The 12,748-nt window shown below is 37.7% G+C and overlaps 1 protein-coding gene across 1 annotated transcript in view; it reads left to right on the top strand.

Moving 5' to 3' along the window:
* Srp54b (signal recognition particle 54B) overlaps positions 1–12,748 on the top strand; it is a 34,110-nt gene that overhangs the window by 4,551 nt on the left and 16,811 nt on the right. The window contains exons 2-7 of the mRNA NM_001100109.1: positions 4,576–4,685; positions 5,542–5,633; positions 6,655–6,739; positions 11,221–11,325; positions 12,515–12,581; positions 12,662–12,719. Coding sequence (NP_001093579.1) covers positions 4,608–4,685; positions 5,542–5,633; positions 6,655–6,739; positions 11,221–11,325; positions 12,515–12,581; positions 12,662–12,719 — 485 coding nt within the window. The 5' untranslated portion in view covers positions 4,576–4,607. The remainder of the gene's footprint in view (positions 1–4,575; positions 4,686–5,541; positions 5,634–6,654; positions 6,740–11,220; positions 11,326–12,514; positions 12,582–12,661; positions 12,720–12,748) is intronic.

Consider the following 12,748-nt stretch of genomic DNA (forward strand, 5'->3'; position numbering starts at 1 on the left):
TGTTAGATGGTTGTTGGTTTTTGGAGCAAATATTGTTAGCTCTGATTTTTAAAAAATTGATTTAAACTATATATGTACTTATTTAGATGCAGACTTAAGAGTGCTGTAGTTTTGTTTGTTTTGTTAAAAGTAGATCTTTAATAGTATGCTTCCCATAATTTCTTTTCAAACTCCCTTGTTGTTTTACCCTTCAGTCCTGAATTTCTCTCCCTCTCCACTTCCTAATTAGAGCCTTAATTTCCTATGTAGAGCCCTGTTTTCTTCTCTCCCCATCAAATCACTTATACCCTGACTATATCCCTCTCTCTGTATTATGTCCTCATGCCACCAATGGTCCCTTTCTTTCTTTTCTTTTCTTTTTTTTTTTTTTTTTAAGATTTATTTATTTATTATGTAGGTATACTGAAGCTGTTTACAGACACACTCTAGAAGAGGGCGTCAGATCTCATTACGGATGGTTATGAACCACCATGTGGTTGCTGGGATTTGAACTCAGGACCTTCAAAAGAGCAGTCATTGCTCTTAACCGCTGAGCCATCTCTCCAGCCTCCCAATGGCCCCTTTTCACTGTCCTGATTTCTGTAGTCACTCTAGGCTGTGTACTCTCTAAGGCGAATAGCCCAGAGCTATGCGCCTTAGAGAGAACACGCGATGTTGGAGACTGGGTCTCTAACTAAACCTAAAGCCTACTGTTTTGGCTAGCTGGTTGGCTAGTGAGTTCCTTGGACCTACTCCTCAGTGCTGGGATACATGCATGGCACAGCTTTTACAGTGGATGCTGGGAAGTCGAACTCAAGCCCTCATGCTTGCACAGCAGGTGCTCTTAGACATTGAACCATTTCCCCAGGCACCTCAAATACTCATTTAAAATTGTATTTATTTTCAGAGCAAACATGGATTTATTAAGAAAAAGTGAGGGGGGCTGGTGAGATGGCTCAGCGGGTAGGAGCACCCGACTGCTCTTCCGAAGGTCCTGAGTTCAAATCCCAGCAACCACATGGTGGCTTACAACCATCCGTAACAAGATCTGACTCCCTCTTCTGGTGTGTCTGAAGACAGCTACAGTGTACTTACATATAATAAATAAATAAATAAAATCTAAAAAAAAAAAAAAAAAAAAAAAAAAAAGAAAAAGTGAGGAAAACTCCTGAGGATGAGAGAGGTTCTAAGTTTCTTTTCTTTTAAAATAACCTTGTTCTATAGCCAGGGTTGGCCTTAAACTTAAAGGTTGATCTGTCAGGTATGCATTACCTGCCTCGCCTAATAGAAGTTTTCTCTACCTTTTCTTCCATTAGACTGTGAAGTAGGGGCTAGAGAGATAGTGGGAGAATTAGATGTTTGGTTTGGTTTTGGAGACAGGGTTTCTCTTTTAGCCCTGGCTGTCTTGGAACTCACTCTGTAGACCAGGCTGGCTTCGAACTCAGAGAGCCGCCTGCCTCTGCCTCTCAAGTGATTAAAGGTGTGTGCCACCATCTCCCGGCCTCTTTTTTTTTTTTTTTTTTTTTTTTTCGAGACAGGGTTTCTCTGTATAGCCCTGGCTGTCCTGGAACTCACTTTGGCGGATTTCTTTTTCTTTTTTAAAATGGAACCCTGCCTGTCCTAGAATTGACCTGTAGACCAAGCTGGCCTTGAACTTGAAGATATCCAACTATCCTATTTCCCAAGCACTGGAGTTAAGGGTGTGCACCACCATGCCCAATTAGAGTCATTGAAAGACGATTTCTTATTTTTTGTGTATGTGAGTGTTCTGCTTGCATTTATGTATGTGCTCCACATGTCTGCCTGGTCCTTGCAGCAGTTGAAAGGTGATATGGATCCTTTGGAACTGGAATTACGGGTGGTTGTGAACCACCATGTAAGTGCTGGGAATTGAACCCAGATCCTCTGGAAAAACAACTGTTTTTTTATCAGTGAGCCATTTCTCCAGCCCTCTAACATTCATTTTTAAAAATTAACTGGTATAACTTAAAATAAAGGATGACCTGTTTATGATGTCATCTTAACAAGGTCATTGTGTTGTCATAGATAGACCTGTATAACTCCTGTAACAGTGCTAAAAGATGAATGGAAACATCCCTCTTCTTCCATGAAAGTAATTACTTCATTGATTTAGCATATTGGATATGGGATAAGAAATAAATCTTGAATCTTTTCAGTGAAGTAGCTGCTCTTTGAGGTTAAGCAATCATGTAGCTGTTTAATACAAAACAACCTTTGCTTAAGATAAACAACCTTTTCTCATTTTCATCATGCCAGCAATAACTTAAATTTTAATTTAATTTCATTTTCAATGTATTTTGGAGACAGGGTCTCATTATGTCACCCTGGCTGACCTCCAGCTCACAGAACTCTATCTACCTCTGTCTTCTGTGTGCTGGTGTGCTGGAATAACGGTTTGTGCTACCATATCCAGCTTTAATTTTTTTCAATTAATTATTTTTAAAATGTAGATAGTGTTTGACTAAGTAGACCTGGCTGGCTCAGAACTCACTATATAGAACAGGCTGGCCTGGAAATAACGCATGGAGATTGTCCTCTGTCTCCCAAGTGTTAGGATTAAAGGTGTTTATCACCACACCTAAAAATAATAACTTTTAACTTCTAAATTACTAAATTTTGCTTGAGTTGGAATGTAATATTTAGTTAATTACTCAGCCTGAGAAATCCTTTTTCTATTAGACCCTAAAGTTTATTTTCCCTTCCTACAACCTTTAACTTCCCTAAGCTCAGTCTCTTACGTTTCCCTGTGGCAAATATCTTAGCTATTTTCTCACTATTTTCCTTTTAAATTAATTTTTAGACTTTGTTTTTTATGTTTATGTGATTTTTGCCTACATGTATGCCTGTGTACCACATTCATGCCTGGTCCAGAGGAGACAAGCGGAGGGTACCAGAGTCCCTAGAACTGGACTTACAGACTCTTGTGAACTGCCATGTTAGTGCCAGGAGTTAAACCTGGGTCATCTGGAAGTCAGTGCTCTTACTTACTGAGCCCAAAATAAGTGCCTGTGATTTCAGAACCAAGTTTTGATAAAGCCTATCCTGCTTAGTTTAGCCAATTTTGTTTTTCATTCTGTGACTTTTATAGAAACCAAGAGTTGACCTTGACCCCTTATTGTTAGGCTTACTTCACTGTCAAGGTTCTCCAAAGAAACAAACCCATTTATTACCCATCATCATCATTTAGTTGTGAGTGTGTGTGTGTAGGTATTTTTGGTAGGAATTGACTTAGACAGTTATGGAGCCTGAAGATGGATCGGCAGGAGTTGTTGCCAAGTGGGCAGGCTAAAATGGGACAGGCTGAAGACCAGAGACCAGGAGAGATTTTCTTTTCTTCTCTTTACTTACTTACTTTCTTTCTTTCTTTCTTTCTTTCTTTCTTTCTTTCTATCTATCTATCTATCTATCTATCTATTTATTTATGTTATTTGTAGTTAGGTAAGAGGAATTCTGTTTTGGCATTTATTCTGCTGTTCTTTCATGTACCTTTTCCTACCAGCTAGTAATTAAAGCATGTTGAGGACAGGCAGTCATATTTATTTACCTTCTGTGGAGTTCTGCCATCCTTACATGTAAGGATATATCTGTATACTTTTACTAAACTACGCCTTTTTGTTTGTTCTCACTTTACACTGTCTCGTGTAACTCAGGCTGACCCCAATTCCTTGCTCCTCTTCCTCCTGCTGTCCCAGGACTCCAGAAGTGTCCCCCATGCCTGGCTTAAGGGAAAGGAGTTTTGAAGTTACTGTATTTTGGGGTTGAGAAATCAGTAAATCACTTTAGAATAGGGAGAAGAATGGTTTCCCTGGTAGTTAAGAGGATAAGATAAAATAATATTTATTTTTCGTTGGTTTGTTTTGAGACATGGTCTCACTGTGGCTTTGATTGGCTTAGAGCTCTCGATGTAGATCAGGCTGGCCTCCAACTCATAGTGAATCCCAGTGCTGGGATTAAAGGTGTGTGCCACCATGCCCAGCCTTAGACATGATGTTATTTATGTGGAGTGATTTAGTAGGTGACTGATTGTCATGTAGTTAATGGCTCAGCACTTGATTTATTTTTGTGCTACAAAAGTTAAGTGATTTATGAATTAAGATAAGTTTTCCTTTTTTTTTTTTCTTTTCTACTTAAGAGTGAGATTCAGACTAGCTGGAGTTCTGTAACGTGGGAGCTCAGCACCATGTCTGTGGCAGTCACTCCTCTTTCTCTTTTTCTTTACAAGTAGACAGGATGACACGATGCACCTTTCAGTTACTCATCCTCATGAGCATGTGCAGAAGAGAGAACAAAATTAACTTAAGACCATAGTTTCATTTCCTCAACAGATACTATTGGACATTTCAATGATCTGATGATTTATGTTTAAGATTCTCTAATTAGATATGTAAATGGGAGGTGTCATAACCAAACTTATCTTTTGGACAGGAATGTATTAAAGTTGCAGGTTGAGGTACTAGAAGCTACAATTATAGTATTCAAACATTGGGATACTTTAATTTGAATTTAAATATTCTTTTTCTTCACTTAGGAGTTAATGAGAAATGGTTTTCACTTATATTTTCTTTTCCTTTCCAGAGTTCACATAAATACATCTTAAAACCTTCAAGATGGTTCTAGCAGATCTTGGAAGAAAAATAACATCAGCATTACGCTCATTGAGCAATGCCACCATTATCAATGAAGAGGTATGAAAATATAGTGTGAGATACGTGTGCTGGTGTGTTGTTACTAGGATTAGAAAACTGGACTAAGTATATCTCTTTAGACTTGTGATTTAATTTGATGTAGGTTTAGTACTATAAATACCCAGTAACAGTCAGGAGTGCTTTGCACTGAAAAGTCCATTATTTTTAAGTGTATATGTGTTTGTGTGTCTGTGTGAGGTTATATGCATAACAATGCTAGTGCCCATGGAAGCCAGAAGAGGTTGAGTCTCTGGAGCTGAGTTACAGGGTATTGTGAGCTGCCTAAGTTCTAGGAATCAAAGTCAGGTCATCTGGAGGAGCAGCAGGTGGTCTTCCATTATGTCACTGTACTAGTTAGACCTTTTTGAAAAATCCCCCAAATCTACCGTTAGTTTTTTAAAAAAGGCAAAAACAAAACAATGTACCTTTTGAATACTTGAGTCTGAAAATATACCATGCTCTTCTGTCTCAGCATAGATCTAGAACTTCACAGTCCTTCTTTCTCCTTTGTTAGACATGTGCTTATCTTTTTTTTTTCCTGTACATTTCATTTAGCATTCTTTATATAAAAGATTAGCATTTTAGCCTAGTGTGGTGGTGAGTACTGTAGGGATAATTAATACTTGGTTATTATTACCTGTGTAAAACTAAATGCCGTGCCTTATTTTGACAGAATGACTGGAATTTAACAATATTTTCTCTCCAAAGGTAATTGAAAAAAATCTTTCCTCACCTCTAATAGAGTGGCATTGCTATTTTGTTATTAAGCTGCTATAGTACATGAAACCTGGTTAACCTCTGTTTGTATGTTGCTGGAGTAAAACACTGAGCATATTTCAATTTTATTTATTTTCAGGTATTAAATGCTATGCTGAAAGAAGTATGTACAGCATTATTGGAAGCAGATGTTAATATTAAACTAGTGAAGCAACTCAGAGAAAATGTTAAGTAAGTCGAATTAATTGTGTAAAAACAAACAGACTAAGTTTGGTTTACTGGGATTGAGGCAGTAACTAGGAAAGTTTGCTTTAATATAAGATAGTTCTATGCAGCACTGGAATGTTTTAAATTGACATATCAAGAAACTGCCTGTGAAACAACGTGTGGTGGCTTGTGCCTGAGAGGCTGAGGCAAGAGGAGTGTCATGAGTTCAGTACCAGCCTCTGTTATACAGGAAGCTTCAGACCAGCCTTGGCTGAAAGATTTACATGGAGAAAAGAAGAAGGGAGAGAGAAAGAAAGAAGGACGTTGTAGTTCCATAATTACGGTTCTGTGATCAAAGCAAGGACCGCTTCATTTCATTGTAGATTTCTTCTATCTGACTTATTTGGGTGGGCTTGCTCACTTATTATAGTTAAATGTGATACGGTTTTAATGTAAAAGCTTTTCAACAATTCAGTTTCTTTGTGAAATTGTGATAAGAGTATATGAGTCAGCCTTCTTCATGATTGAAGAGTTATATTCTGTTTTGTTCTGCATTTTGGTTTCTCTGTCCCTGTTTGAGAAGTCCTCTGGGTGGTCTTTGTCACAATATTCCTTGAGAGGCGTGGCAGGGCACCTGGAACCATACAGGCACCTCTAATAACTTCTTGAATCCCAGTCTAGCATTCCTTCTTTTACATTGATAATCTGGGAGAAGATACAGAACTACCAGAATGTAAACAGTTAGAGCTAGAAAGTCAGCATGATTCTTTGGGTATAAAATTTGCAATCTGTAAAACAATAAAATTTTATAGTTATAGCCAGAGAAATTAATTATGCATTGACCTGTAAGCCTTTAAACACTACAGAGTCTATATCTAGTGTTTTATATGATAATTCCTTGTGGTATAACCTTATAAATCTATAGCAATTATTTGAATGCTAATTAATATGAATAATTACATGAAATACTCTTACATCCTATGGGATAGAAGTAGTTTGAGATTATCTTCACTGACTTCTTATCCCAATTGTCACCATTTTGAAGGTCTGCAATTGATCTTGAAGAGATGGCATCTGGACTGAACAAAAGAAAAATGATTCAGCATGCTGTATTTAAAGAACTTGTAAAGGTAAAAGTATATCAACATTATGAGTCCATCAACTCGGTGCTCTTGAGTCCCTTCTGATGTATTTTATGGACAGTCCGTCCGTATTGAAGTATAGATTTGAGCCGTCAAGATGCTTCTCTTGCAATAACAACCTAACTCGATCCTGGAGCCTGTGTGGTAGAAGGGGATAGTTGGCTCCTGTAGCAGTTCCCTGACTTTCACATGTGTGTCATGGGAAATAAGCACAGACAGATACACATACACAGGGAAAAAAGTTCGAAAATAAATGGAAGGACTATTAACTTTTCTGGAAGTGGGCTATTTAAATAAAAAATTTGTGTTTGGGCCTGGGGAGCTGGCTGAGCAGTTAAGAACACTTGTTGTTCTTATCGAGGACCCCCAGGTTCAGTTCCTAGCATCCACATGGTGATTCACAACCATCTGTAACTCCGGTTCCAGAGGATCTGATGCCGTCTTCTGATCACTACAGGTGCCACACGGTACATACATACATGTAGACAAAACACACATGAAATGAATAATATAAAAAATGAATAACAAAAATAAAACTGAAAATTGTTTGAAAAAATATTTCTGTGTGTCTGTGTCTGGATATGTATGTGCATGTGATTTCTGGTGTCTGGGTGTCAAAGACTTTGGATTTCCCTGGAGCTGGAGTTACAAGTGGTTGGTAGCTACCTGATGTAGGTGCTGGAAACTAAATTTAGATCTTTTGTAAGAATTATCATAAGTTCTGGAACTTCATTGGGAAGCATTTGTTGTGCAACTACTTTATTCAAGGCAGTATGCCAGGTACTGTGGACAGCCAAGTACCGGTCCTTATCTCAGAGACGCTTACAGTCCAGAGCAATGCTAAGTATACAAAGCAAAGTTAAAACAGCTTTCATAGTAATATTAAAATATTATTTACTCTGGTGTGTCGTGCTGGGGATTGAACCTAATGACAAGCAAATGCTGTGTCATTGAACTGTATCTCTGGCTTGCCCTCTACCTTTTCACTGTGCCGGTATTTACACAGCCTGACAACCTGCTAGCACGAATCATGAATACCAGCTGACTGTGGTGGCACATACTCTTAATCCCATTACTTCCTTCTGGATCTTTCTACGCTCACCTTCATTCTTTATACCTCGTGGCATAAAATAGACATGTTGTGGTAAATCTCCAACCCAAAAGAGCCCGGGCAAAGAAATCACAACTCAATTAATATGAATACAAGCTGCATGCCTAGATTGGGCAGATCTACCGCTACACTACCATCTTCCCATCTATGAGACCCCTTAGAACTTGCAGTTTCTCTAAGCCACGGGCTTCTGCTCCATTCTCCTTCCACCTCCTCTTCCTCCGTCATGCCTCCTCCCTTCCTCTCCCCCAACCTTTTCAGCTCCACCTTCCCTTCTACTGCCCAGTCACCAGCTCCAGCCTTTATTTTACAAGTTAAGGTGAGGAGAAGGCTCACAGAAGTCACCAGTGATTCACCCCCATCTGCAACCCCTCCAGGGAAAACAGAATTAGCATCAAAATACAAGACCAGAGCTATTCACAACATAGATGTTCAAATGTCTTATTTTTACATTTCTTAAATATTTAAGAATTTTAAATGTATCTTCTTTTCATCATACATCCTGAAACAAGAAGACAGAGGCAGATGGATCTCTACTGTAAGGCCAGCCACGCACGTTACATAATGAGGCCCTGTCTGAAAAATAAACAGAAAGACAGTAACACCATCTAAATTATATTATTAGTGACGGGGACTTTACCACTTAAAGTGCCAGCTTTCACTTAAATCCATGATCACACAAAGAGATATTATCAATTATATTAAATTGTGGTGGTTGACTATGCATATATCTTTTTAAGTTTCTGTGGATGAAATGGGAAATATAGGTAAAATTCTGTCTGCTGTCCTCAACTCTTTTTCTTTTTGGGGGGGGGGATTTTTTTCTTTTTCGAGACAGGGTTTCTCTGTGTAGCCCTGGCTGTCCTGGAACTCACTTTGTAGACCAGGCTGGCCTTGAACTCAGAAATCCGCCTGCCTCTGCCTCTGCCTTCCGAGTGCTGGGATTAAAGGCATGCGCCACCATTGCCCGGCTGTACTCAACTTTCTTAATCCTCTTGGGAAGTCACATCTATGACTTCAGTTGCAAGCTGAAGTCACTGCTACTTGCTTAGAGTACTATTTTATATAAATGAATAATAAGCATATAATCTGGTTATTTCTGACCTGGACTTAATTTGGAAGAATTTTTTTCCAAAATGAAGTAAACCTGTCACTTTAAGGAAAATAACTGACAATATTGTAGCTGGTGATAAAAATTAGAGATAAAATTTTATGTGAAAAATATATGAACCAGGGGTCCCTAGTTTGAATCTAACACCACACAAAACAAGTAGACGTTGCATCTTTAATATGAGTTTGATAGAATCCTGATGTTATTTTTCTGATGAAAGTAGTACTGACATTAAGTCAAGATTTTTAATGAGTAATTATGTGAAATTTGCATAATGCAGTAAGCCAGTGTTTAAGAGACTAAATGGATGGTGGTACAGAATCATGCACTAGGACAGAACCTGTGCTAAGTATAGGGTAGAGGCACAGTGTCAATACAGCAGACTTAAGATTTATATGGTTTCAGATTACACAGTACAGCTAACCTATATAAATGAGTGTGTTTATAGAGGATTTTTCAAACAAAAAGGTTAGAAACATTTCAAGTGTAGGAAGAAGAAAGGATAGATTTATGAAGTGTTCAGTGATAGTAGCTGTTATTCTGCCATGAGTGTATAGAATGGAGGTAAATGTAGGGCAGCCTTTCTATATTGAAAAGATATGGCAGGAAGGGAAGTGGTCTTGTTTAAGACAGATTTTTGCCTATTTTAGAAGTTTTCCAAAGTTGTACACATGCTTGGAAAAGGGACAAGAAGATGTGTTCTGGTTTGTTTTCCCCTTCTCTTTACCAAGTTTCCCCTGAAACCATATGTAGTAACTCACGACCTTGACACTATCATCTAGGGTGAGTTTGGCAGACTAACTTATAAGGGTTTGGAATATGATGAACTACATGTTCTCTTTTGCAGCTCTTCAGCTCTGCTTTTGAAATACAAAGATAGTAAATGAATGGACATAGTTGTGTCCCACTAAAGGTTTATTTACACCAGACCTGGCAGCTCACCCCTATAATCCTAGCAGGGAATGCTGTTCAGATGCTGCCGCAGGAGTTCTAGGATAGCCTGGGCTACATATTGCGTTCCAAACCAACCTAGAGAGATCTGTTTAATCACCAATCATCAAAAATCATGTGCGAATAATTATTTCTGGCTCTAAATGGGGTCAAAATTAAGCTTTTGAGTGCCTTTTAGAATGCTTTATACTTGGCATATATAGTAGTGTATGTCTGTAATCCCAGGTTTTCAAGTTATTAGAAGGAGGAGAGTCAGTAATTTTTTGCTAGCCTTAGCTACATCGTTCATGGCTGGCTTAGGTAACATGAGACTCTCAAAAATAAAACAAAGAAAATAAGCCTTGTGTTGGGAAACTGTACCTATGTGACTCATTCCCACTAGCCCAGTATAAAATTATATTGTCCTCCCTTGCTTTCTTTAGGAAAAAGCTTTATAGATCTTTTAGCATTAGAAAATTTAATATTTGCATCAGAAGGTGTCTTCATGTGCCATTTATTATTTTGCTTCACACAAACATTTGTCAAGTTGAATATGCATACCAGTATAGAATCCTCTAGACATGTGATTATTGAGCGCTTGTAATGTATTTAGGCTAAATCATAAGGCTATTCAAGTAGGAAATTAAATTAAACACACTAATTTAAATAAAAAGAAAGAAAAGGTGAAACCACATAAATAGGGGAGTGCCTGCCTTGCTCTATGAAGCTCTGGGTCTGTCCCTATTGTCAAAACCAGCTTTTAATTTTCTTATTTTAATTTAATAGGAAAGGCTAGTTTAAAAGGCTGGGTTTGAAGACTTACTATATGAGAAAATAAATATAACATCTTATCATATAGATTGCTGCTAAAATGATAACATTTGAGTAATATAAATGTATATATGCTAAATAACAAAATATTTTAGGAAGCTTCAGCTTCATATATTATGAGAAATTTTAAAAATTACATTATTTATTTTGTGTGTGTGTGTGTGGCAAGTGTGTATTATGTTTAACCACTTGAGGGAGTTGGCTGTTTCTCTGTACCCTGTGGCTCCTGGGGATTGAACTTTGGTATCAAGTTTGGTAATCAACTTTTGTTAAGAAAGGTCTGAGTATGGCATCAACACTGCAATATTTTATAAAACTCTTAAATTTCACTCTGTCCAAAGTGGGGACTGCTAGAGTTGCCTCAGAATGTTGGGATTATGGTGACTTCAATAAAATGAAAACATCCTTAGCTTGACATAAATGTCATAGGGAGAGGAATTTTTGAATGCCACACAGCAGTCTGATATTTTTCTTTCTGGTGTGTAGCTTGTAGACCCTGGAGTTAAAGCGTGGACACCGACTAAGGGAAAGCAAAATGTGATCATGTTTGTTGGATTGCAAGGGAGTGGTAAAACGACAACATGTTCAAAGGTAAATACTCTTTATAGTCATGTGGAATATATATTTATATAAATAGAGTTTTATTTTAAAGTTAAGCTGTAGATTGTTGTTTTACAGTTTTGTTACTTGGTACAACTTTTCTGCTTTTGTAGTATTTTTATAGGAAAAAACACAGAATCCTATAGTTTCCTTTCTACACCAGGTGTGGTGATGTGTGACTGTAGTTCCAGCCCCTTGTGGAGGTAGGGAGGTCAGGAATTGAAGGAATCCTCAGCTCCATGGTGAGTTTGAGGTCAGCCTTAATGGTAGGAGGCCATCTCCAAAAAACCAAACCAAAACACAATAAAAAACAATGTCAATTCTGGTTTCTTTTGAAACAGAAGAAGCAATTTCTGCCCTTAAAGAGTAAGTATGGCCAGATAGAGTGTTGGGGCCAGCTTGTGTTGTAGTTACTTCCAGCCCAGACCGGGCTACATGGTGAAAGAGAGGGTAGGGTGTGTATGTGAGGTAGGGCTCTCGTGCACACAGTGAATTTTTTTTTTTAATTAAAGAAAACACAGGATATTTGCTATGTTTTGACACAGAATTCTCCTTTGAGTTTCCCACTGTATATAATATGACCTTTTATATTACATATCCTTTTTTTGGGGGGGGTGGGTTCGAGACAGGGTTTCTCTGTATAGCCCTGGCTGTCCTGGAACTCACTCTGTAGACCAGGCTGGCCTCAAACTCAGAAATCCACCTGCCTCTGCCTCCCAAGTGCTGGGATTAAAGGCGTGCGCCACTACCCCCTGGCTATATTACATATTCTTATATTGATATTTTATTTTATTTTATTTTATGGTACTTTTTTTTTTCTAGAATTGGGTTCCCCGACTTAATTGCTAGATTTTTTTTTCTTTCCCTCACAAACAGACTTTAGCCATGTTATAGTTTAAGGGCAGGAGTAATGGTTATTTTTAAAAGATAGTATTAATTATTTTGGCCTTAATATTACAAGTTAACATTTTTAACAGTAATTATTGTTGCTTTTTCATCTTACAGTCATTAAATGACAATTTAAACTCAGGAGATTTTGCAGTGCCTTAATATTTTGTTGTATTCAAGAGAATTATGAAGTTTTACTTTACTCATTAGATAATGAGATTAAACAATGAAGTTGTATATAAAATGATTTATTATATTTTCTGATACTTTATTTTGAATCTTCCTTTGCCAGTTAGCATATTATTACCAGAGGAAAGGTTGGAAGACCTGTTTGATATGTGCAGATACATTCAGAGCAGGTAGTGTGTTGAAATTTAAAATCTGTTTACTCTTCTTTCTGATGTCGTATTGGAGGCTTCATTACCTCTTTCTCTTCTAGGAGCCTTTGACCAGCTAAAACAGAATGCCACCAAAGCAAGAATTCCGTTCTATGGCAGGTAGGCTACTGTTGGCTTTGGTTTGTGGT

Source organism: Mus musculus, chromosome 12, assembly GCF_000001635.26.
Source record: "Mus musculus strain C57BL/6J chromosome 12, GRCm38.p6 C57BL/6J".
NCBI lineage: Eukaryota > Metazoa > Chordata > Mammalia > Rodentia > Muridae > Mus > Mus musculus.